Raw genomic sequence first — 27,370 nt, 5'->3', positions numbered from 1 at the left:
GTACGCACAGAACTCTCTCCGCCAGCCTACCACCGGTTTCACGCCATTTCAGTGCGTACTTGGCTACCAACCCTCCGACGTCCCTGCGGTTGACTACTGGTTCCGGGAGAGTGAGAGGGTCTGGGACTCTGCACACCACCAAACCCAGAGGGCTCTCTGCAGACGCAGGATTACAAGCACGCCAGGCTCCACCCTCTCTCAGACACAATGCTCAGTCACCAGAGTACTGACCACACGCACCAGCACATCATCAGCACTCCAATCACCATCTGCACTTACGCGTTCACTCACTCACTCACTGGTTCAGTTCTGACTGGAAAGGGTTGAAGAAGTTTATATAATGGGAGTTGTAAGACTTTTAACTACTGTTAACAAATGAGACTTTATTGTAATGTATTAACTAACATGAACTAACAATGAGCAATACGTTATTACAGTATTTATTAAACTTTGTTAATGTTTATTAAACTTTGTTAATGTCAGAACATATCTAAAGATCTTTTTAATAAAATGTTGAGTGGTTTGTGTCCATCCATTGATAGCCTAGGCTACTACTTCTTTGAAGCTTCAAAAAGTTCATAAAGAGATGGTAAAACTATCCATATGAATTGAGCAGTTTTGTCGAAATGTTCTGAGAAGACTTGATCACTTTATATGGTGAACTGTACTGTACAGTTGGTGTGTAATGGCACAGAAGTCACGCTTCGGAATATACCTCGGTTTTGGGGTTAGGGTTCGATACAGGTTCGGTAAAATTGGAAATATGGTCACACTCCAATTCTCACTATCAAGTAACTATTAACTATGGCATTTTAAATGAACTATTAAAGGGTTAGTTCACCCAAAAATTTAATTGATGTCATTAATGACTAACCCTAATGTCGTTCCACACCCGTAAGACCTTCGTTTATCTTCAGAACACAGTTTAACCCTCAAAAGACCTTCACTTAACTGCCCTTAATTGGTCCTTAGTGGACACTTTTGTCCACGGGGGTCTGAGGTGTGACCTCAAAAAATGTTTTTAAATAATTGTTATATCAATATCTTCAATAATATAAAAACTATCCATTGATGCAGTTTTTTTTTTTTTTTGAATTTTTGAATTTATTTACCACTAAAAGTACCATTTTTATGTAAAACATATCTATTTTATATATTTATTTTTATATATTTATTAGTAACTTAATTTTAGTGAAACAAACAATTCCAGTATGTTCAGAGAGCCAAACCCTAAAAATGTGATGACTTTGGTGACATCTGGTGACCTATGTTGGTATAAAATTAATAATTTTCAGTAGCCACTAGATGGCAATAATAGTACCCAATGGCTGCAATATGCATAGCTGCATGAAGGCTGAACTCTATAAACCAATGTTTTAATGAATTTAACCTCTTAAATTTTACATTTTATCACAAGTTAAAATTGTAAATTAAAAAAATAAAATAATTTTTTTGTTGTTTTAGACTATAAAAATATGCCAAAACATGCTTAGAAAAATCTAACCATGCAATAAGAAAATGACAAAGTAGGAGATCGTGTGTGTGTGTGTGTGTGCATGCATGTGTGAGTGTTTGCCACATTCAGAATGTTGTACAGACTCACACCTTCATTTCTGTGTATGTATGATCATCATTGTGTTGGATTTTTTTTTTTTTTTGGACAAATAAAAATGAAAAAGCTCTGAAATCTATTAAATTCCCATTAATTCCTATGGGTGGACATTTTTGTCCACGAAGGCCCAATTAAGGAGTTTTTTTTTTTCAACCACTTAACATTGTAAAATCAAGTCAATGTATTTTTTTTATGTTCAGGTGACAAACTTAGAAAAAGTAGCCAAGTCTTGTACCACTCAGATTAAGGGAAGTATTTTTAAAAATAAATAAAAAAATGCTTTTGGACAGTTTTGTCCCTAAGATCCGTAGAGTGTTAAGATATTTAATATTTAGTCCGAGAGATTCTTTCTCTCCATAGAAAACGTATGAACCGTATACTGTCTCTTTCCAGAAGGACTAGAAAGGTGATAAAAACATCATCAAAGTAGTTCAGGTGACATCTGTGGGTTAATTAGAATCTCTTGAAGCATCCAAAATACATTTTGGTCCCAAAATAACAAACTACGACTTTATTCAGCATTGTCTTCTCTTCTGGGGTTTGTTTTCAATCCTCAAATAAAAATTTGAAAGGTTATGAATGTCACGTGATTTTGGCAGTTTGACAAGTGATCCGAATCATGAATCAATACGCTGATTCATAACCGTTCAAATCTTTGTTTGTGGATTGGACTAACCCACAGATGTCACATATACTCTACTTTGATGTTTTTATTAGCTTTCTGGTCCTTCTGGAAAGAAACAGTTTACTGCGCATACGTTTTCAATGGAGAGACAGAAAGTTCTCTAACTAAATATAAAATATCTTAAACTGTTCTGAAGAAGAGAAGGAGGTCTTGCGGTTATGGTACGACATTAGGGTGAGTCATTAATGGCATCAATAAAATTTTTGGGTGAACTAACCCTTTAACTATGACTTTGCCTCAATAAACCCTCAATTACTGCTCATTAGTTAATAAGGGTGTTAAGCCGAGAGATTAGGTATTGGGTAAGTCTTAGGTATTGGGTAGGATTGTCACCTTTGGCTTGGCTTGCTCAGTTGGGGACACTAAAAGGATGATCCAAATTATTCAACTAAATATACAAATAAAATTAATTAATTAGGTCTTATTTAATTCTATACAATATAATACTGATCAGCCAAACATTGTCGCTATATGATAAATTAAAATAAACTGATAACATCATTGTTTTCTGCAGAACGACTGTACAGCCAAATCAAATTGTGTTGCAACATTGTCCTGTTTAACACTGTGAAGCTGCTTTGAAACATTCGTCATTGTAAAAGTGCTGCATAAATAAAGTTGATTTGATTGATTGATTGATTGATTGATTAAGGAAGGGATGTAGAATAAGCTCCTGCAGAATAAAGCTTTAATATGTGTACTATAATTACTATGTGATATAAGTACTAATAAACAGTTAATATAGTAATTGATATTGATATTTATAGCTTTATAGACTACAATAACCAGCTCCCGGCGGACGACTTGCGACAAAAGAGTGACGCGATGTAGGAGTAGCGCAAGCTCCGACATCTCTCTGGGCAACAAAATCAAGTACCTCTCTTTTATCGAATCCTCTTTAAATTCAAATTCGTGAAAATCAGTGTTTTGTTTTCCTCTATTCTCTGCGCATCCACGTTCGTCAATACATCATGCGTCAGGTCTGGTCACCCTTTTGGCGTAAGTACACGCACGCGGTTGACTGCCGGAAGATAGATATTTTAGTCTATAAAGTCAAAGATATGGACATCTTACAAAAAATTCATAGCTTCTCTTCAGAAGGCCTTTATTAAAAGATTTTACCCCCCCCCAAAAAAAATCCTGATAATTTACCCGTATCTCATCCAAGATGTTCATGTCTTTCTTTCTTCAGTCGAAAAGAAATTAGGTTGTTTTAAGAAAAAAATCCAGGATTTTTCATCACATAATGCTTTTCAATTGCAATCAAAATGCAGAAGGTCCAAATCAATGCAGTACCACGCCCGTGTTTACCAAGCGTTCATGTCAAGACTAATACAAACGCCCTTTAGCAAAAAAAAGGGGAAACCAACGATAGCGGCCGATTTTGAAGTTGAAATTTGAATGTTTTTGCTATAGAGTGTTTGTATTGGTCTTCACACGAGTGCTTTTGTAAACACAAGGGCTGGACTTCTGCCTACATCTAAGGCCTGTTGCATGAAGCTAGTTGAACAAACTCTGAGTTTCAGAGTTGACAAATTCAGATAAATCCAACCTGGTTTAGAACCATTATTCAAAGCTTGGTATAAACTTTCTCTGTTAACTCAGGTTTAATCCAGAGTTAGTGATTAACTCTGAAACGCATGCACCTGAAAGTGTGACACGTGCGGCAAACAGCGAATCACAGTGTCCGTTTGATTCACTTCTCCTCTGAAGATTGAGAGATCGTTTTGAAAATGATCATGAAATTAAATGTGTTTACAAGGCAGGAATAAACGCTGCTGCAGCGACTGTTTGAGAAGCAGCTGAAAGAATACCTGACTATAACAATGCTGAGAATAATGTGAATCAAAGAAATATGCCTAGTAATTATAGATTCACAAAGAGCTAAAATGAATAAACATTGTTTAAAATAATTATGAATGCATGTTTTATATTTATATTAATATTTGGCTACCTATATTATATTAATTAAAAGTAATTATAATTCGTATAATATAATAAATAATTAGCGCCAAAGGATGAGCAATTTTGTCTCTAACGGTTTTTTCACTATTAACTCCAAACTTGGAAGCAGAGATATAGGGGGTGTGGCTTTATTGCATCTACTTGCAGCTGATTGGTCCAGTTTGGGTTTGCGATCTCTAACCCAGAATAAAACCTGCTCCAGAGCCGTAAGTTACCATGGTAATAAACACCTCTAAAAACCAGTCCACCTTCTTGAGCCCGAAAAACCAGAGTTTACTCAAACTAATCATGAACATACCTGGGTAGCAACTGAAACCAGCTTTGTGCAACAGGCCACTGGTGTAACCATTTCGATGTGATTACATCATCGTTGGCACCTCGCAGAGCTGCACAAGTTGAACAATTTAGGTTAAAAAGTATATTCATTTTTTTAAATGACTGATTGTTTGGCTAGATAAGACCCTATTGCTCATCTGGGATCAGACAGAGCCTCTGAAGCCCATCAAATCCCTTTGAAACGGCGTTGATTTGGACCTTCAACATTTTGGTTGCAATTGAAAAGCATTATATGATGAACATTCCTGGAATGTTTTCTTCAAGAAACTTAATTTATTTTCCACTGAAGAAAGAAAGACACGAACATCTATGATGAGATGGGGGTGAGTAAATTATCAGGAAATTATTTTGAACTAATCCGTAAATTCAATGTATTTTGTTGTTGTTTTTGGGTTTTGTTTTTTTACTGAGCAAAGTTCAGTTTGCTATCAAGTTGGAATTGTAAATTACTCATGTGGAGTATAATTTGAGTGTTTTGTTTTGTGTTGAAATAAAAGTGTTTCATTGACTGAAATCATATATGTTTAGTACATGCAGAGATTCGAAATCATGTATGATAATTATATGTAGTTTATATGTATATCATATAAACTTAAAGAGCTAACACAACATTTCCCTATTAAAAAATATGAAATCTGTATGAAATGCATATAAACAAATGACTCAAAATGTAAATAAATCCTATATGACTTTAATTTGACTAGCATATGATCCATCATAAGAACTTTATATTATTTGTATATGAATAGCAGGTTTCTCCTCCTAAAACCATACACCATTGCATACTGTTTACATGTAAAACTCATATAACATTTTCACAGTATTCATACATGACTCAATAATCCCCTACAAGTTTTATGTGAGTATGAAAGTGGCCATAAACGGTCTGATTTTGTGTATGACATATATTGGACTTACATGAAACACATAAGATAATTCTGGCTGAATTAAGTAAGGAACATATATGGTCACTGTATATGACCCATGCAGGGGTTTTTTTCACTTGGGTTGTCTTTCTTCCCGGATTCATGTCTTTTGAATTTCTTGCCTGTTTCTCTATTACTCTTCCTACACTTCCTGCTTCGCTACTGTTCGGACGCTCTTGCTTACTGCTCCGCGCTTTGCTCTATCGCTTCTATATTTTATCTCATAATTTTAACTTCAGCAAATCAACACAGCGCTCAAACAACAAAGCTTGACTTCAACGATAAAACTAGAAACTCTGTTGACTGGATTACTACAAAAAAGTGGAACATTTCATCTGACCAGCCTCTCGCTGCCATCAGCTTACATTCCGGAAGGGAAAACACAGCTGCCTACTATCGAAAGGATAAGAAAATGCCTCCTCTAGCTAAGGAATCTTCTTGCTGCACAAACTGCCACAGACTTTTACAAAGGATTGCAGTTCTTGAAACAAAGTTATTTGCGGAACCACCGAACCGGACGAATCACACAGCAGAGCTTCATCACGAACGTCCTCTGCACACAGCCGGTGAGTCCCATAAATTTAGTGCTACTCAACAGATAGAGAAACAAGAAACTGATCGACACACTAATCGATGGCACAAACAGGGGGCAAGACCCAAACGCACTCGAGACATCAGATTGTCACGAGCTTCATATATTGCTGCCGTTGCATGCTCTACCCCAGACACAAGGATTGCAAACTCTAGTTTCCGACCACCATCGATACATCTCGAAAACAGATTTGAAGTATTAATGAATGTGGGTGAGGAATCCCCAAACGTGATGAATGTGATCGAACACAGATTGCATCAGCCCGCAGCTAACACTAATGCTAACAGGCACTCAAGGTCGAGCAGACAGCGGCCCTCAGCTCAGAGCACAGCCGAGCCAAGGACTCTGATAGTGGGTGACTCTACAGTCAGAAACATTAGCAGCAGAGATACAACTACATGCTGCCTTCCACAAGCAACCATTTCTGATGTAAACAGGGAAATTGAGAACATTCTGATGAAACATAAGACTGCAAATCAACTAATCATTCATGTGGGGAAGAACGATATTCAGAGAGAGCAGTCAGAACTCATGAAGTCGGACTTCAATGAACTTTTTGAAACACTTAGAAAACTGAAAGTTCAGCCGTTCATCAGTGGACCACTGCCAGCACGAGGAACAAATAGATTCTCACGGTTGCTTGGGCTTAATACATGGCTGCAAAAAACCTGTAACATGAATGGAGTGAACTTCATTGATAACTTCAATCTCTTCTGGAGTCAGAGACAACTGTTTACATCAAATGGCCACCACCCAAACAAACTTGGTGCAAGAGTGCTAAAGGACAATATTTATTTTTCCCTTCATCATCCTTCAGCTGTGTGTTTTAACCCACTCAACCTGATACAGAGTATGGATGACCACAGGAATTCATTTCAGCTCCTGAATGGACACTCGGCTGACACATCCCACAAGGACAATGAGAACTCCACACAGCCACAACAATTGCTCATGGACACACTCCCAGCTGAGCCCTGCCCACAGAGCTCACTACAGACAGACTGTGAAGGATTAGAACTGCTCCAAGATTCAGCACCCAAAGATGACTTTCTTGAAAATGGACAGCAAAGCCAGGACAACATACTTCAACTTCCGATAACACCAGAGCAACAGCCCCTCTCACCGGACATGTCATTCCTCTCTCCAGCATCCCCGCATCTGGGCTTCTCAGAGAAAATGGAGGAACTGATTTTTGTTGGAACTAGACTATCACACTCGATTGCTGCGAGCCCCCAGATATCAACCAAAAAGCGTCGAGCCCCACAACCACCAAAGCCTGTGGGCCCAGCTCCCCCTCCTCCTGTGAGATTTCTTCGGTCACAACGTCAGGGCCCACACCCGCCTCCATCTGTTGTAGGTGAACCAAAAACATCTGATTCCAGCTCTCAGTGATGTGTTTTGGGTCCCCGCTATGATAACAGTACCTTTATCAAATGTTTACAAAACAAGTGGGAACCCAGTGTGCCTGCCTCTTTCTCTATCTCTGTTCTGTTACGTGAAAGAAAGTCTAAGGCCTTGTCAGGCCGTTTAACAAACCAATATAATCTGCTGCCTGTTACCTGTCAAACTAAGACTAATGTGGGTGAAAAAATTAATACTGTTAAGTTAGCACTTTTAAACATCTGTTCACTTAAGAACAAATCATTCCTAGTCAGCGACTTAATAACCACAAACAACCTAGATTTTTTGCTTCTAAATGAAACGTGGTTAGAAGAAAACTGTAGTGCAACAGTCCTAAATGAAGCAGCCCCTCCTAACTTTACTTTTATGAGTGTTTGCAGAGCTGTTAGGAGAGGTGGGGGTGTTGCTGCTCTTTTTAAAGATGTCTTTCAATGTAAGCAAGTATCATTTGGTGACTATTTGTCTCTAGAATATCTGGGTATTGTGTTAAAAGGTTCTCCACGCATCCTGCTTATCATTGTTTACAGGCCTCCAAAGTACTCACCAGCCTTTATTGAGGAATTTACAGAACTGTTATCAATAATTTCCTCAGAGTTTGACTGTTTTGCTATTGCTGGGGATTTTAACATTCACATAGATAATATTGAATCCAGTACAACAAAAGAGCTCATGACTGTTCTTAACACTTTTGATTTGACACAGCATGTAAATGGACCCACACACAATCGTGGACACACCCTAGATTTACTTATCAGTAAGGGTCTAAACATTTCATCGATTGTTATTAAGGATGTGGCACTGTCTGATCATTTCTGTATTTTCTTTGACATATCAATCACTCCTGCCATTGAAGCTAGATCTGTCTCTGTCAAAAAGAGATGCTTAAATGAGAACACTAATGTGCTGTTTATGAAGGCTTTATCTCTAAAACCAAGCATATCTGCAGACTCTGTTGATTTTCTCCTTGACTCCTTTAACTCAAAAGTTAAGAGTGTAATGGATGATATTGCCCCTCTGAAAGTCAGGAAAAAGAGTGGCAAACAAAAGGCACCATGGAGAAACTCAACAGCAGTTCAAATAATGAAAAGACAATGCAGAAAATCTGAACGAAAGTGGCGGAAGACAAAACTTGTAGTCCATTATAACATCTATAAAGACAGCCTTCATGCTTTCAATGTTGAACTAGGCAAAGCTAGACAGACCTTCTTCTCAAATATTATAAACAAACACATAAACAACACGCGCACTCTTTTTGCTACTGTAGACAGACTAACAAACCCCCCGAGTCACATTCCCAGAGAAATGCTCTCAGACAGCAAATGCAGTGAGTTTGCTTCCTTCTTCTCGGAGAAAATCAAAAATATCAGAAAGGCGATCAGCACATCCTCTAGTTGCTCTGGGGTCAGTCAGATCAGACCAAACCCTCGGAAAATTACTATGTCTGATTTCAAAACAATTGACGGTAAAATTTTAGAAGACACAGTACAGCATCTTAAAACATCAAACTGTGCCCTAGACACACTCCCCACTTCTTTTTTCAAAAGTGTGTTTAACTGTTTGGAAGCAGATCTCCTAGAAGTGGTGAACTCCTCACTTCTCTACGGGACTTTTCCAACCGCCCTTAAAACTGCAATAGTTAAGCCTCTTCTGAAAAAGAGAAATCTAGATAACTCCATACTGAGCAACTACAGACCAATCTCAAATCTCCCCTTCATAGGCAAAATCATCGAAAAAGTTGTTTTCAATCAACTAAACAAATTCTTAAACTCAAACGGATTCTTTGACAATTTTCAATCTGGTTTCCGACCGCATCACAGCACAGAGACAGCGCTCATAAAGATTATAAATGATATTCGCTTGAATACTGATACAGGCAAAACATCAATTCTGGTTCTACTCGATCTCAGTGCTGCATTCGACACTGTTGACCACAACATACTTCTAGACAGGCTGGAAAACTGGGTCGGGCTTTCTGGGATGGTCCTCAGATGGTTCAGATCATACTTAGAAGGGAGAGGTTATTATGTGAGTATAGGAGACCATAAGTCTGAGTGGACATCCATGACATGCGGAGTCCCACAAGGGTCAATTCTAGCACCTCTCCTGTTTAACCTGTATATGCTGCCACTGAGCCAAATAATGAAAAAGAACAATATTGCTTACCACAGCTATGCTGACGACACCCAGCTCTACTTAGCACTGTCACCTAATGACTACAGCCCCATTGACTCGCTGTGCAAATGCATTGATGAAGTTAACGACTGGATGTGCCAAAACTATCTTCAGTTAAACAAAGACAAAACCGAAATCATTACATTTGGAAACAAAGATGAAATTCTCAAGGTGAACGCGTATCTTGAGGCTAAAGGTCTGATAACAAAAAATCAAGTCAGGAATCTTGGTGTGATTTTGGAGTCAGACCTGAGTTTCAGTAGTCATGTCAAAGCAATAACTAAATCAGCATACTATCATCTGAAAAATATTGCAAGGATTAGATGTTTTGTCTCCAGGCAAGACTTAGAGAAACTGGTTCACGCTTTCATCACCAGTAGGGTGGACTATTGTAATGGACTTCTCACCGGCCTTCCCAAAAAGACCATTAGACAGCTGCAGCTCATACAGAACGCTGCTGCCAGGATTCTGAGCAGAACCAGAAAATATGACCATATCACACCAGTCCTCAGGTCTTTACACTGGCTTCCAGTTACATCTAGGATCGATTTTAAAGTACTATTACTTGTTTATAAATCACTCAATGAGCTAGGACCTAAATACATCGCAGATATGCTGATTAAATACAAACCCAACAGATCACTCAGATCAGCAGGATCAAGTCAGTTAGAAATACCAAGAGTTCACTCAAAGCAAGGAGAGTCTGCCTTTAGCTATTATGCCAGCCGTAGTTGGAACCGGCTTCCTGAACAGATCAGATGTGCTCCAACAGTAGCCACATTCAAATCCAGACTCAAAACACATCTGTTTAGCTGTGCATTTACTGAATGAGCTCTGAGCACTGTACGTTCGACTGATTGCACCTTATCTATGCATCATTTTTTAAATAATTTTTTATAACTGTTTTAGTTTACCTGTTCTTTTCTTTGGTTATCATCATTTTATTACTTTTAATTCTCTTTACATTGTATTCTTTTTCTTATGCATTTTTTAGCCCTATTTTAATTCCTTTCTATGTAAAGCACTTTGAATTGCCATTGTGTATGAAATGTGCTATATAAATAAACTTGCCTTGCCTTGCCTTGCCTTGCCTTACTCTGTTGCCCGTGTTCACTGCCTTCCCTGACTATGAGTGTAGATTACCCTCTTAATAAAGCTGCGTTTGAAACCTCAGCCTTCTGTTTCTGAGCAGTTGCGTTACAATATGTGTGTGACTGACAACATTCAAAGTAATGAAGAACAACTCACTTGGAGCACAAGTGTACGGCGTTGAGTACTTTTCTGTAAATAAAATAATAACAGTTATACACACATTCATAAGTTCATAAACACATTTATATCACAGAGTTTGTTCCTCACCTCCGAACACCTCGACCTCACACAGTGTGAGAAATTCACTGCGCCCAGGGATAACAATGTTGACAAATCGACCCATAATAGGGCTAAAGTCAAATGTTTTTGTCTCTCCAAGTGGGATGGACTCAACAGATGCAGCCCTGTGAAGACCCAGAGAAATAGAGATGGGCATATCAAAACGGAATGAAGCATATTGAATATACTTCTGTCAAGGACAAGTTTGTATTAAAAGGATTTATTCAAAGTCATTGCATCTAATTGACAAATTTTCTAACCATGTGTGTAAGTATTAAGAGAGAGAAACGATACTCACAGCTCATTATTGTTGCCATTATTGTCCAGGTTGTTGCCGATACGGATCTGAGCACCATTTAACCTTGTTGCATAAGCATCTGCTCGAGTAGTGATGATAACCCTGTATACCTTGTAGACTTCCCGCAGGTCACCTCTCCACCAGGGGTTCAGGTCTGCATTAGTATGACTGCATTTGTGCCTGCTGCCATCGACAGCCTGTTGAGCCACAAACTGATTTCCAAATGTGGAAGAGTGGACAGCTGTGACTCCAAGAGCAAGATTCCCTGTTTAACATAAAATAATAAACAAGAACTTTTTACTTTAATGTGCCAAAGTATAAAACTAATATAATGGGCAAAATAATCCAGATAATGAGCTTCATCAATAGCAGTGCTGTATAACAGACTGGGTTTCTGAAGGTTTTCATGTATAGTTTTGGTTTATTTACAATTATTTTGTTATCATGTTCACTGTCATGGTTCCAGTTGTCATGTGATTCCCATGTTCCTGTCTGGAAAGAACTCTCAGGATTCAAATGCAAGTACCAAAAAGGAATAGCTCAGAATGTTCAACAATGAAATAGCAGATGTCGTGTTGGCAGAACAGGGACTACAATGGGCCGATCTCCAGACACAGTCCAATGTGAACTCCACGACGGATAAACATCCAATCCAGACAGAAACCCAAAATCCACAGCAGGCTAACATCCAGTCCAAAGACACAGGAACTCAGGAAACGGAGGGCAGAACTGCAATGAACAGAGCGTGAGCACCATAGACATCCTATAGGTAGACGCCCTATTGGCCGCTGGACGCTGAGATTTGCGGCCGCCATTTTGGGCCATAGCATTTCATACTCCTAGTTTCATTGCGTAGCAGCAGTTAAGATGCCAGAGCACTGTGCAACACTTTCCCGTTCTAAATGGCGGACCATCGCAAGTAGGGCTCGGTGGATTACTTTTCACAAGTAAGATTTAACATTACTATCGTACTGTTGATTGTATTTTGTCCTTAAATCCAGAGAATTGAGAAGGACCAAGGATCTTTGATAGTAACTTTAGCTAGGCTATGTATCTCCCTCCCTCAACTCAAGCGTTTTCCAAATAACTGACTATTAAGTTCAGAAAGAAGTTTCCAAAGCACTTGTTAGATGCACGAAACTTATGCTGCGTTCAAGGCAAAGCGTAACCCGTGTTTTTCCAACCTTCTACCCATGAAACTGCACTGGAACGGCTGTTAAACCCATGACTTCCCAGCCGTGAACTCATACTAGATCGATGTATTCCCAGTTACTAGTTCTTGTCTTGCCTTATGCGCCATTTTTCTCTCCACCGTTTCCCTCAATAAAGCAAAGTAAGCACCTTTGGCAATATAAATTATTGTAAATGAGCATTAAGCTCCGTACGGTCCACCATGCTTGTTTACATCTAGCTACCACGTTTCCTGGCGTTCAGGCAGTTTGGCGTGACTTTGCCTGGAACGCTACAAAGTCGTGAGTCGTGGTCTGAAGTCGGAACTTACGGGCTCAAAAACCTGCCTGGAACGCAGCATTACTTTTAGCGTTTGGTAACCTTAAGTGCCTATTTCCAGCACAATCCAATCTGAAGTTAATACATACATTGTTCGACCGGACATAATAACTGTCGTTGTGTTTTGCAGGTGAAGGCGAGCAGAACAATCCCAATCCCAAAGGCTGATGCCGAACTGTATCAGAATATTATATATTTAGTGTGTGTGAGTGTGAGTGTGTGTGTGTGTGTGTGTGTGTGTGTGTGTGAGAGAGAGAGAGAGAGAGAGAGAGAGAGAGAGAGAGAGAGAGAGAGAGAGAACGTCACAAATCATTATAAATTGTTTCTTTTTAAAATATCTTATTTTATAACTTATTAAAATATCTTATTTTACTGCAACTATCTATTTTTGCCTCTTTATCATATTTATAGTGTGTGGTTTATAAATTACCTTATATCCGACATCACATATTTTGATTTTGGACATCTGGTCACTTTAGATCTTACACTCTAAAAAATGCTGGGTTAAAAACAACCCAAGTTGGGTTGAAAATGGACAAACACAGAAATTGGGTTGTTTGAACTCAGTGAATGGACCCATTCAAACAACCCAATTTCTGGGTTTGTCCATTTTCAACCCAACTTGGGTTGTTTTTAACCCAGCATTATTTAGAGTGCATCAGAATATTATATAACTGTTAAGCCTCCTATGAATATTAAAATACGCTGAACCATGTGTCCTGCATCATAGCTACATGAATGACCTTTGCAGCAAAAAAATCAGTTTGGTATTCAGTGAGATATGGTTATTTAAATGTGCTGACAGCTCATTGCACCTGGCAAACAAGTTAAACTGAGTGGAGCTGGCCACCAATCCAAGATGGTGGCTCCACGGCTCGACCGTGCCAATAGGCAGTAGCGTTCGATAGGGCGTCCATCTATATGATGTCTTTGGTGAGCACCACACAGAACGATCCAACAAAGAACGAACAAACACAGAGACAATATATACACACGCTGACGAGTCACAGCTGATGGTAAATGGTCTGCATTTATATAGCGCTTTCAATAGACCCTATGGCCATCCAATGCGCTTTACATGTTGCCTCACATTCACCCATACACAGACAACGGTGTCTGCCATGTAAGGCGCCATCCAGCTCGTCGGGAGCATTTTGGGGTTAGGTGGAACCGGGGATCGAACCACCAACCTTTCGGTTTGTAGACAACCTACATGAACCACTGAACCACTGCCGCCCCTAATCAGAGATCGCTAGTTGCCCAGAAACACACGTCACTGCCACAGATACACACACACACACACACCACACATCATGGGCCTGTACCATGAAGCCGGTTTAGCTGGCTGGCCAGATTTGTTTAAGCTTAGTTTGTGCCAATCCTGGGTTTTAGGTGCCATTAAAGTGGTTTGGCTTTTAGCTGTGTTCATCACCATAGTAACTTACGCTCCACAGCTAACCTGCTCCAGGGCAGGTTTTGTTCTGGATTAGAGAGCTCAAACTGAAATTGGGCCAATCAGCTGTGAGAAAAGTGACACACCTCTGATCCAATAAAGCCACACCCCCTGTTTCTGCTCCAAATTAAAGGTCACGACATAGAAAATGGTTTTTAAAGACTTAAGTGTCTGGCTTTTAACAATGCTTATTTATAATAATATTAATTTTGAATGATTTAGATATAATTTATGTAATTATTATACCCTTAATCAATTACACATTTATCATTTAAGTAAATCAATAATTAATAGGCACTTTTTTAAAATTAATATTAAAAGCCTATATAAAGTCATACAAATAAGCTTTAAAATCAATAAACAAAGGTATTAAAAAATCTATTAAAAAGCTGACTGAGCTTAAACGTTCAAATCTCTCTATATATCAACTAAACTAACTTCATAACTTTTACTTGCATTGATGTATATTTTTTCTTTTAGTTGTCCTCTTTCATAGATAGCTCTTTTCTTCTTGCTGTGTAAATTTGTTTAAATTCTTAATATATTTAAATCATGTAATATTCAGCAGAAGAGTGAAATGAATCTCGCTGCTTCTCTTGCGAGAAGTGAATCTCGGTGATCCACAGCGTGTGATTGGCTGATTACTGCTGATGTCACAGCTAATCTCCTGAACTCAGGATCAAAGCCTAATTAATGTACCATCATGGTACAGGCCCCAGAACAGAAATTCCACAAAGCTGCAAAACGTGACAGTTCCCTCATGTGTTCTTGCCATGTGCTCCCCTTGTAAACGTGACGTTATCATTGGTTGATTATGTGGTTTCTCAGTTCTGTTCTTGCATTGGTTCTTTGTCTCATTGTTCACAGGTGCATCTTGTTTGGTCATTAGTCTTGTTTATGTATAGCTACCCTAATGTTTCATTGGTCTCTGGTTGAGTATTTAGGGGCCAAGCACAGAAGATTTCTTATTATTATTCCACCATTGGTATGCCATATGGTAGCCCATAGTACTGCTTAGATAGACAGACAGACAGACAGACAGACAGACAGACAGACAGACAGATAGATAGATAGATAGATAGATAGATAGATAGATAGATAGATAGATAGATAGATAGATAGATAGATAGATAGATAGATAGATAGATAGATAGATAGATAGATAGAAGTTTATTTGTCATTACAAATATACTGCAGCGAAATGTCGTTTGGAGCAAGCCTCTGGGGTCAGTACCAATAGTATAGAGGACCTCAGATAGAGGTCAGTACCATTAGTAACTACACCAAATTTGGAGTCTCTAACTCATTCCCTCTAGCACCATCACCTGTCATATTTATGCTAATAACTTTTGAACTTTAGAAACAAAATTATTTTTCTTTTGATTCCTTGGCTCAAGCTGATTCAATTGCACTCTATGATGTTTTTTTCCCGTTAAGCAAATTTTACCGCCATTTTGAAATTTCCAAAAAAAAACCCCGACTTTTTCTAACTTCCTAAACCATTGCTCCAATTGTCACGAAAATGGAAAGAGAACCAGACCATGATTGACCAGACCAATCATCAGACCACGGCGACAAAAAGTTATGGAATTCAAGTTGATTTGTCCAATCGTTTTTGATAAACGCCCAAACAAATTTTATGTAACGCTTGCAAAAACAGACGTAAGGCTGTATCTCCGCAACACTATCATATTCAGACCAAACTTGGTATGTCATCACAAGCATGACCCAAAGTGACTTGCAGCGTTTCGGCACAGCGCCACCTACTGGTCTGAAGATAAGAAACATGGCTATTTTTGCTAATAACTTCTGAACCGTTTGTCCAAAAAAAATAATAAAAGGGGTCTTGGGACGTCATGCCGAGTCAACTGATGTCCAATTTTGCCATATTGGCCATTTTGGCTGTGGACCATTTTGGATTGTGTGATAAAATGCTGTATTTTATGAACGCATGAATGGATTGTTGCGAAACTCAGTATGGGTCATCGCCACGATGCCCTGAAGGAGCCTGAGAAGTTTTTTTTTTCAAATGCTTATAACTTGGGGTGTGGTTGACTAATTTCCATGGGCTCCCGAATCCTTGCCGAGTCCAACGGTACCAGACTACCATGTTTCAACATATGGTTTGTGCAGCGTTTATAAAACATTAGCTGATATCTTTGAAACTGCTAGTCCGATCGAGACAAAACCAGCATCAGAAGTTTGGAAACATAGTTTGATAGCTAAAAGTGCACGACCAAATGTCAAAATTCTGATAGTAAGGGGTAGTAAAATCTAATCAAAGTCATTTTTTATGTGTTTTCTTCATACAAAATGTCTATAACTCCAAAAAAAGAGATATTTTCACGAAAATTAACACACGTGTATGGGCTCACCCCGAGGACACATAAAAAAATGGTAGGATTATGCCTCTAGGTGGCGCTATAAAAGAACAAAACATGAAATAGACTACAATGCATTTTTCAGCCCTTTTGCCTATACTCTTAAAACGTGTTTAATTGTTCATTGTTGCAGTTGGTCTGACACTCACAGCCTTTTTGGCATGTCTTGTCTTCTTTGTGCTTGGCCCCGGTAATGGCTGCTTGTTTTTCTTGTGATCCCTCTTTCAGTGAGTTTATCAATTTTATGTATGGATAATGTCCAAGTCTGTTCTATACAAGTCCTGGTTTGATTTGGTTTACTCTATCAGCTTTGTTTTTAGTAGTGATGGCAAAATGAGGCTTCCTGAACCACTGAGACCTTGCAGCCTATTGCTTCACCAAAATGTTAATTACCCGAAGCTTCATTCCTCATTGCTCACCAGTGATACCTAGCTACTGAGCAAATAAATCACAGACAAATCCATCAATCCGGTGCCAATGACCTGAGCAGACATTTGTCCATTGCCTGTGTATACAAGACAATCTGTATCTTTCTCTGACTTTATGTGCACCAAGACAACTGTCAGACACACTATTAATTAATTATTTATTTATATACTGTGTACTGTAATCAACCTATCCAGCAGATGCCAAAGGACACCTAACAATAGAAGAAAAACCATTGGAGAATTAAAGCTGTATCGGGATTCAAGCATTTTAAGATCTGCATGACATTTATACTGTCAGAACATCTGCTGACACAGGTACATTCCCAAAAAACACGAGCATACACACTCCCTGGTGGTCACAACTGGAACTGCTAGAACTGTACTCCGTCCACTACACGGTGAGAGAGTTGTCTTGTCTGTAATATTGCTGTCATGATGTCCTTCTATCTAGCGAGAGAGAAAGAGAGAAACGTGTGCCGGGGGAAATCGCTCGTGTTGGCGCAGACGGCACAAGACAGCGCGACCGCGATTTCACTTCTGCTGAGAGAGCTGCTGTTTTCACAGCAAACCTGAGGCACTGAGCAATTTGCATCACACTGACACACACACACGACACACAGTTGGTTCGGTGGGCGTGTTCCGTTTCTGGTGAGAGCAGAAGCAGGCTGCACACAAAACCTGCTATTCTGCCACGGTCGATCCCTGGGTGCTTCAACACTAAAAGAGCAGATTTTCCTCACAAAAATTGCCTCCCATTGCCAGTTGTTTTATTCCCTGACCGAGGGGACCCTCAGCACGGATGCACTGGCACACAGCTGGCCCCGGGGCCTACGCAAATATGCGTTTCCCCCAGTGAGCCTTCTTGCACAGACACTGTGCAAGGTCAGGGAGGACGAGGAGCAGGTCCTGTTGGTGGCGCCGTGTTGGCCCAACAGGACTTGGTTCCCAGAACTAGTGCTCCTTGCGACAGCACCTCCTTGGCCCATTCCTCTGAGGAAGGACCTCCTGACTCAGAGACGGGGCACCCTCTGGCACCCACGTCCGGACCTCTGGAAACTCCATGTCTGGTCCCTGGACGGGACACGGAGGTTCTAGGTGGCCTGCCACAGGCTGTGGTAGACACCATCACTTCCACTAGAGCTCCCTCTACGAGGGTGCTCTCCTTTCTACAAGAGGGGTTGGAGAGAAGGCTGTCTTCCTCCACCCTCAAGGTGTATGTGGCCGCAATCGCCGCCAATCACAAACTAGTAGAAGGTAAGTCGTTGGGAAAGCACGACCTGATCATCAGGTTCCTGAGGGGGGGCGAGGAGACTAAATTCGCCTCGTCAGCCCTCTATACCCTCTTGGGACCTGTCTCTGGTGCTAACCGCACTGCAGAGACCTCCCTTTGAGTCTTTGCAGTCAGCAGAGTTGAAAGTTCGGTCTCTAAAGACGATACTCCTGGCTGCGTTGGCCTCCATCAAGAGGAGAGGGGACCTGCAGGCATTTTCGGTCGACGAATCGTGCCTGGAATTCGGGCCGGACAACTCTCACGTGATCCTGAGACCCCGGCCTGGATATGTGCCCAAGGTTCCCACCACTCCCTTCCGGGACCAGGTGGTGAGCCTGCAAGCGCTGCCTTCGGAGGAGGCAGACCCAGCCCTGGCTTTTCTCTGTCCTGTCCGAGCCCTTCGGACTTATGTGGACAGAATGCAAAGCTTTAGGACCTCAGAGCAGCTCTTCGTCTGTTATGGAGGACAGCAGAAGGGAAAGGCTGTCTCCAAGCAGAGGATGGCCCACTAGATAGTGGATGCCATTGTCTTGGCGTATGAATCCCAAGACGTGCGCTGCCCGCTCGGGATTAGAGCCCACTCCACCAGGGGTGTAGCCTCTTCCTGGGTGCTGGCTCGTGGCGCCTCGCTGACAGATATCCTGACGCCGACACCCAACACGTTCGCTAGATTCTATAGCCTACGTGTAGAGCCAGTATCTTCCCGTGTACTCACTTCTCATAGTTGGTAGTACCGGAGTGCCGGTTCTAGTGTCGGCTTGCTGCGCCACTCCCTTCCTTATAGAACGGATACGTGTGCTTATATGCTCCAGTCGAGTTCCCCAGTTGGCGAACCCTGTTGAGTCCTCCGCAACCTGCGGCAGTCAGACGTGGTGGAGCGTCTGACGCCTGGTCTAACACTCGTATGCAGTGTGGAACTTGTGTTAGGCTGGGTCACATATGTAGTGACCCTTACAGCTGTCCCATATGTGTATTCTCCACAGTACGGCTCCCTACGGGATCTCTGTCGTCTCAGTGCAGTGATTGTCCCCCGCCTAAGCGGGCCGGGGCCACCCCTGGGATGCCCTTATGTTGAACTGCCAGTCCATACGTGTAACTTCCACACAGTATCCCCTTCGGGGGAGTGTGGCTTCCGCAGTGGCCTCCAAGGGTACGCTTTCCCAGCGTTATCCAATATCCACTGTTTGGGTCTTGTGGGATGGCAGTGTGACTCTCCCTGCAGGAAATTCCTGTTGAGACGGGGTCCGAGGGACTCCCCGCAGGGCGCTGGAAGTGGTAGTAACTGTGGCGTTTTCCATAGGGATCCCAATTCGTCGGTCAGTCTGATGTACGTCTAACGTGACCAACTGAAAGGAAACGTCTTGGTTACGTATGTAACCCTCGTTCCCTGAAGAAGGGAACGGAGACGTACATCCCGTCGCCACAGTTCCTGTACTATCACTGCAGCTTGAGCCACAGGTTCGGCTCCTCAGTGAAAAACAACAGGGCGTGGCGATCGCTTCTGCTTTGTACCCGCGCAGCGGGGCAGGGTGCGATATGCAAAGAACGCACGCCAATGTTCATTGGCCCGTTTTCTACATCTCGAAGCTGATAGGGGCTCCCAGAAGTGATCCTAATTCGTCGGTCAGTCCGACGTACGTCTCTGTTACCTTCTTCAGGGAACAAGGGTTACATACGTAACCGAGACGTTCATCCATGCATTCATAACATCGGAATCTTATGCGGTTAGTTTATTGCTTAGAAATTTGATGCATTTTAGCTCTATGCTGCTTTTAGCTGTCATGTTAGCTCCACGAGTTGGTGGGCAGGGCTACAAAATCATGTGTTCTTCTTCTGTTGAGGTGGTGCTTCACTACTTTGCTGGGCCTGGTGTCAATAAAAGCTTTTCTTTGACTAACAAGGAAGTTTTCAGCTCTGAAACTTACAGGATACTCTTATATTACCATGACCTCATGGGAAAGTTAATTTCTCAATTCTTCACCCTTTTAATTATGAGCGATTTATTTTTATGTTAGCTATATTTTTATCTGTCCTTTGGTTTTCATGCAGAGAAATGTGTGTTTGTTACATCTGGCCATCATCTACACAGTAGTATAGGAGCCTACATTGGACATTAAATACTTTTAAGGACTTTATGTGACAACATCAACGAAGCAAATAATGTGTTCACATTTACTTTTCGATTGGGAAACAATTTACAACCTGTTACACTAATATTGTGACCTATAATTATTTATAGCCACACCTGTTAGGAAATGTGGTTGTCAATACAAACATTGAGTGAAGCAAATTATTATTTATTTTTTTAAAAGATAAAGATTAATGCAAAGAAATGAGCATATGACACTCACCTAAAGATGGTATGGGGCCGATAGTGTCACTGGCTTCACTCACTCCCACTTTACCCACTATCCTGTAGCGGATCAAGTACTGCCTTCCAGACTCCAATCCAGTCAGAGTAAAGACTTCATCAGGTGTGTTTATGACATGCCACTGTTCCTCATTCACCTGCCGGTACTCCACTCTGTACTGCACAGTTTCTCCAGTTGGGGACTTCTGCAGTTTCAGGGACACACTGCGCTTCAGGACCACCTTCACTTCTGGTGGCGGAGGCTTCGACACGGGCTGGAACTGAGTGTCTGTCAGCTTCCCTTTTTCATACAGACGGATGGAGGAGCCTGGACTGGATGAATTGGAGATGGCAGAAATAATGAATCGGTATCTCTTTTCATCATTATTAACCTCTGAAAAACTTCTGAAAAGAGACAAGTTCTCTCTCATCTTTGAGATGACAGCAGGATCACTGAACCACTTTCTGACAGATGCCACAGAAACCATGTTTCGTTTCCCATCTAGCTCTTTAAACTTGTCAGATTTCAGAAACTCCTTCAGGGTTGAAATATATGGGTCTTCATACTTCAGAGATGTGAAGGTCAAACACACCACAACATCAATATCAGGATCAAAGAGGATGGAGTTGAGACGATCTGAGTCTTCAGTTGTGATTCCTTCCAGTATCTTGGTGTGAGAACTCAAGAGATCAAGTTCAGACTTTACACCATCTAACCACTGGTTAAGCATCTCAGCTTTAAAAGGGGAGCTGTAGTGGATGTTCAGGATATCTTCCAGTGACTTCTCCTCCTTCTCTCCTCCTCGTATAGCAGGCAAGACCCTGCTGACTGCTTTCATGAGCACTGTTTGGTAAATGTTAAATGAGTTCTTAAATAAATACAGCCTCTCTTTGATGTCACTGAAAACATTCACCATTGTTTTTCTGGACAGGTCGTTGTATGTCCTCTCTACATCTCCCAGCTTTTCTATTATATCTTCAGTGTTGGAAACCAGGCGTGTGGTGATTTCTCTCTCCAGCTGAGCAGCTTTTGGATCCAGTAGAGAAAGAGGATAGAGCCAGACTTTGATTGGAACTGCATTCTGTGGATTCTCCTTCAGGATATTGGGGAGCTTCTTGAACACCTCTAGGGCCTCCATGTAAGTGGTGGGGTTCTGCTCAAGGCGGACGTCACCATAAAATCTGCAAGCAATTTTCTCAGCCTTTTGCTTATCCTCATCTGTCATTTCTACAGCTCCTTTTCCCTCAATAGAAAATAGAGGGATCTTCTTGACCATGACATTCAGTTCTCCCTCAATCTTCTGCTTTTCTGACTTTTCTGAAAATCTCCGATCAAACACCATGAAGGCCTGAGCTCCGTATAGTACAGCCGTGACCACATGAGTTGCAGTTTTCTGCTCAAACACCTGAGGGTAGGTGATCTTGCCCAGATGGCTCATAGTAAGCTGATCGAATCTGGTGGTTTCACTGTAAGACATTGTTACTCTGGACTGCTTGTTTGAGGATTTGGTGTCACGCAGAAACTTGGCAGATCCTCCCACCTCCACCAGCCCTCCTAAGAAGCTGGCCTTCAGGGAAGCACTTACATCCAGGAGTCTGGCCTTACTAGAGAGAGAGTCGGAGCTACTGAAGTCAAAATCTGTCTTATGCTGTTGATGGGTGTCCAAATCTTCTCTCAGTGAATTCCTATCCCACAGAGTAACACCTGAAATGAGAAATGGCTTTAAGAGTCCTGTATGAGGATGCAATGCACTGTTGAAGACACATGCAGGTTTTATCATGTGGTTACACAAGCACTAGTGAGGCAACATTTAGGGAAGAATGGATAATATACTGTTATTGATTTATTTTAGGTTGGTAAAGCACCTGGAATGAAGGTGTCCTTGCGGGAGTCATACAGCATACCAGGAAACAGCGGTCTTCCTAGAGCTGCCACTTCAATGGGCTTTGATGCCAAGGCTGCAGTAAATAACAAAGATCACACACACATATATACATATATACATATATATGAACAAAATATGGTGATAATGAATTTTTTATCTGTAGCGTAAAAATTTAATCATAGATTAAACACTGTGCATGAAATGTTTTTTTTGATTTGAATACAGTCATACAGAATCAATGTACTAGGTGAAAGGTCATATAGGTCATACACAAAAAATAGAGAACATGTACCACACATACACATGAAAAACAAGCTTTTGCAGGAGACACGAAGACTAGGAGTGGCTTAGATTGGGAACTGATAAAAGCTGAGTGCTGTTATGTCTAGTTAGTGCACTCTGCAGACACTGAGGATGGCTGTATGACTGTGACTCTTTTCTTGCAAGAAAATAAATCTTTATAAAGACAATTGTGCAAGCTTTTGTCTCTTATTCAGTGATGCGGTGATAGTTGAAATTTTGCCATGAAAGATCATTTTTACAAAGGTTTCTGGTCCCCAGAATATTTTGTTGTATGAATATTTGAACGTGCAATTTATCGAAAGAATGGACAGACCCTATGCTAAAAAAGGTTTTATATTTTCATGCATTACTTTTTTTATCAACACTTTAATATGGGTAAGTTTAATTTAAAAATTAAAAAAATCTACATTTTGAGCAAAAAGCTGAGAAAAACATGTTTTGTCAAAGACTACATCCGGAACTCAAAACAACGATCAAAACACAGATGGAGTAGATGAAGTCCATCACCAGAGTTTCACAGTCCTTTAGCTCATCCTGGGTCAACATTGAATTCAGTAACATTAGGCAGTTTAGATGTATGTGCTGTTTAATGTGCCTCTCACCACCAAGGCTATACAAATCTATCCATCAGAACAGATCTAAACGGATCATCCTCGCACTGGAAGACTTTCTATCTATCCCTCTCCTGTCTCTCAACCTCTTCCACCCAGACAGCCTTAACCAAAATAATAATAAAAAAAAATGTAGTGACTCAGGCGAATCAAAAAACACACAATTGCCGGTTACATTTAACAAGTATGTTTTAAATGCTTGTGCTTAGTAACAGACCCTCCCCCAACACAACAGAGAAAGACACTCCGTTACCCTGGAAACCATCTGATAAGACGTTTTACGACCCAAAAGAATTTGGCCACATGAAAAGTCCAGAGTTAAAGATGCTTTTGCCTTGTGACGCAAGACACACATGCTTTTGCCTCAAATTATATGAAAACCATCTATAAATGAACATACACCCCAGGACATTGTATGTAAACACATAACTGTCTTGTAAAATGTTTCTTCTGTATGGTATTTTGCATCTTTTTGTCTTATGAACAACTTACTATTTCAGGTAACCTCATATATGTCATGTCTCCTATCAAATTAATGCTCATTTTACGACTTACACTTCCATGTATGTCACTTATTCAGAGAATGCAGTGTGTGTTTGTTGCATTAATTAGAGTATGAATGGGCAGAGACCTTTGATTCAGGCTTGAAACAAAGAGCCATAAAGTCTCCAAAGGAATTTACCGCTTGGAAATCCCAACAATCTCATTGGTTAAGTCTAACCCAGGAGGGTGGGACTACTCCCAGACCTTAAAAAGGGAGGTGCTCGGATGCCCTCCCTCTCTCTTCTCTCTCTGGCTGAACCAACACGTCATCGTGGCTGGCCCTTGAGCCAGGCCACCAATGCAGGCCCTCCAAGCAGGGAGGGCCTCCATACACAGAGCCATGTGCTGTGTGGGACCAGAAACCCGAGGCCCACACACGGCCATTGCCAGCAGGCCCCAACACTTCATGTGGACCTTCTTCGACCATCAGAGACTCTGCAAGTTCATCGTCATTTCTTCACTCACCACGGTAGGAATCGTGCGTGGTAAAAACCATCAGACCAAACCATCGAACTTTCTCCTGCGATTTCCACCCGGACGGTCTTCTACGGCTCAAGCCATATGCAAGTATCGTATGCAAAAACATATTGCTGTGTAGTGAGTGAAACTGTAAACCCCTTTGTTCAGACAAAGGGACTTGTAGTCACCGATGGTTTCTCTCAAGGTTTCAGACTCTTTAGACTTAATCTATACTGACCCGGTTCTTCTAACCACTTGCACTTCACCCCTTGTTATGTATGTTTTGTGTATGTATGCGTTTCATGTCTCGTTCGTGATTTATAGATATTAAAGTTTGTGCACAATATATGTTTGGTTCTGACTGACTCCCTGCCTGCAAACAAATTGTCCCTTAAATGATCGATCTGGTTATGCGCTCTAAGCGCTTATGTAAATACAAAGGAAGAATAATTTTTCTGTAGCCATGAAAAATATCCTTTTCTTAGAATTAAGTAATACTCAATACTGAACGTAGACAAAATGAATATTAATGCAATATTAATGTAGCTACATCAAGTTAATCTATTTAACTGATTCAAATATTCATAATGAGTTATGAATAATTATTAATATCTCAGAGCTGATTTGCTACATATTGGTGGAGAATGTGGGCATCATTTTAAACAATTGTTTGCAGACGGACCCAGTTAGCAATCATGTGCTGTTCCATAAAATTTTATTAACATCATAAATGCACGTACAAGTTTCTGATAAAATCAGCAAAACTAGAGCTGAAGTGCGCCTTCCTGCGAACAGCAGAAAGTTTACCAGTGCTAGAATGCATGTTTAAATTGTACGATAAGAAACTAACCTGAAATGATCTAAGAAATCATAATTTCAGTCATTAAACGAGCGTAAGACTTCTTTTCATGAAGAAATGCCAGATTAGCAGCCCGTATAAACAGTAACTACCATAATAAATTATCCTGATTGTGGGTGGAGAAAACACTACTTTCAGCCTTTAATGCATAAGTCTTTTCATGACGAAGAAATCTCAGATTAGCAGCATGAATTAACCTGCATGACGAAGAAATCTCACTACAGTGTTTGTAATGGTGACTGAGTGACTGATCCTCCTCAGTCACCGATCAAGGCCTTGTTATTATTCGTTACGTCATCGTATTCATATTGATGCGTCAAACCGCTCTTATGAAACAGTCGCGTCGAATTAGTGGTGTAAATTATAGCCTAGCTAACTAGAAAGTCACCATTGTCTGTGGAGTGATGTGCTGTTTGATTTGTGAGTCATGACTGACCGCGCTAGAGTTCTCAGTGTGTGCCCTCAGCGGGGCTCAAAAGTCTGCTCCCTTTCGAGTGCCGTTGTGGGCTGGCACTGGTCTCTTGGCGACCCATGACCGCAAAACGTGTGAGCAGACACTTCTGATAATCTAATAGCAGCACTCACGTCACAGACCTGCGTGTAGCCCAAGTCAGCTTGTAAGCCAAAGCTAGCTTGTGAACAAACCTACACGTATAAGTTAAAGCCCTCTACCTCAACTAAAGCTATTAGCACCCTGCTAACACCTAGACACGTTTGAGCATAGTGTGTAACTTTCGTACCAAAGATTCTACAGCCTTTGGGACCCTTTAGACTAATGGGTCCTGCACACTGTGCGATTTTTAAAAATCCTTTGCGAATGTCCCTTGTCAGACTGTACGAACATGATCCCCAATGTAAGCCTTGTCAAACTGTAAGATCACGGTTGGCATTAATGTCAGACTGCACGATGTCTGAAGGCGCGCTAAAAACGGACGTGCGCAAGAAAACTCGTCCAGAGTTTTATATCATCAGTGAATGACGTGTTCAGTGACAGTGAGCTGCATTACACGCGGGACTGAAATGGAGGCTACAAAGAAATCTCTAGCTCTCGTTTTGGTCATAGTTTGTCTTGAAGAACGGAGATATTTGACGGCCGTCGTAGGAGAAGTCACACTGCAGGATTGTGTGCCAAATCTTATGACACTGTCAGAATTTCGTCTGAGGTAAAATTTGATCACAGCGCTCATTAATCGGCTGCCGGTGAACATGTCAAACTAACGACCAAAGACGTCAGATTTTAGCCTAGGATCAGAGGAATCTTTTAGGATTTGCTAAATTTGTCTCAGACGGCCAAATCGTGGCCAAAATCGCACAGTGTGCACCCGGCTTAAGTGACTTTGAACCACTTATGAGGGAAGCTTGTGAAGCTCTGAATCAAACGAATCCATTGAATCACAAATGATTCACTGATTTGAACCGCTCAAAGCGCCACAATCCGGTGACCCCTGGGGGTCACAACAGGAAGAGCAGCCATTCACAAATGTCTTGTTGAAGGTGTAATCAATTAAAGACAATCAATGAACCATCTAAACCTGAGGTTTCTTATAAGGCGTGATATTTCAGTAAATTGTAGGGCTCATTTTGTGAAAGCTGGGTTAACCAGACAAAGAGCATGTTAAATATGCATCTTCACTAGCAATCAGAGGCATCATCAAATGTGTCTAGATTTATAATCTATATGTGCTCATATACCAATTATATAAAAAGACATTGTTTCTTGAGAAACCTGAATATTTGCCATCTTCCTTCTCAGCATGAGACCACAATAGTTCTAGCAACTGTTGTCTTTTTAATGAGTTAGGCTATTAGTCTTCACCTCCTTCCTATCTCAAAAAATTAGCATATCATGAAAAGGTTCTCTAAACGAGCTATTAACCTAATCATCTGAATCAACTAATTAACTCTAAAAGCCTGCAAAAGATTCAGGAGGCTTTTAAAAACTCCCAGCCTGGTTCATTAC

At 40.9% G+C, this 27,370-nt stretch overlaps 1 protein-coding gene across 2 annotated transcripts in view; it reads right to left on the bottom strand.

Annotated features, from left to right (window-relative positions):
• The window catches only part of LOC137048039 (cytolytic toxin-alpha-like), a 59,235-nt gene that overhangs the window by 7,116 nt on the left and 24,749 nt on the right, over window positions 1-27,370 (bottom strand). For both annotated transcript variants that reach the window (XM_067426030.1, XM_067426023.1), the window contains exons 4-8: window positions 22,616-22,708; window positions 20,751-22,454; window positions 11,359-11,623; window positions 11,049-11,185; window positions 10,938-10,970 (exon numbers count right to left, since the gene is read on the bottom strand). In XM_067426030.1, the coding sequence (XP_067282131.1) occupies window positions 10,938-10,970; window positions 11,049-11,185; window positions 11,359-11,623; window positions 20,751-22,454; window positions 22,616-22,708 (2,232 nt within the window). The remainder of the gene's footprint in view (window positions 1-10,937; window positions 10,971-11,048; window positions 11,186-11,358; window positions 11,624-20,750; window positions 22,455-22,615; window positions 22,709-27,370) is intronic.

Source organism: Pseudorasbora parva, chromosome 2, assembly GCF_024679245.1.
Source record: "Pseudorasbora parva isolate DD20220531a chromosome 2, ASM2467924v1, whole genome shotgun sequence".
NCBI classification, from domain to species: Eukaryota; Metazoa; Chordata; class Actinopteri; order Cypriniformes; family Gobionidae; genus Pseudorasbora; species Pseudorasbora parva.
Note: the sequence above shows the minus strand (reverse complement) of the source record. Positions and strands in the feature narration are given on the sequence as shown.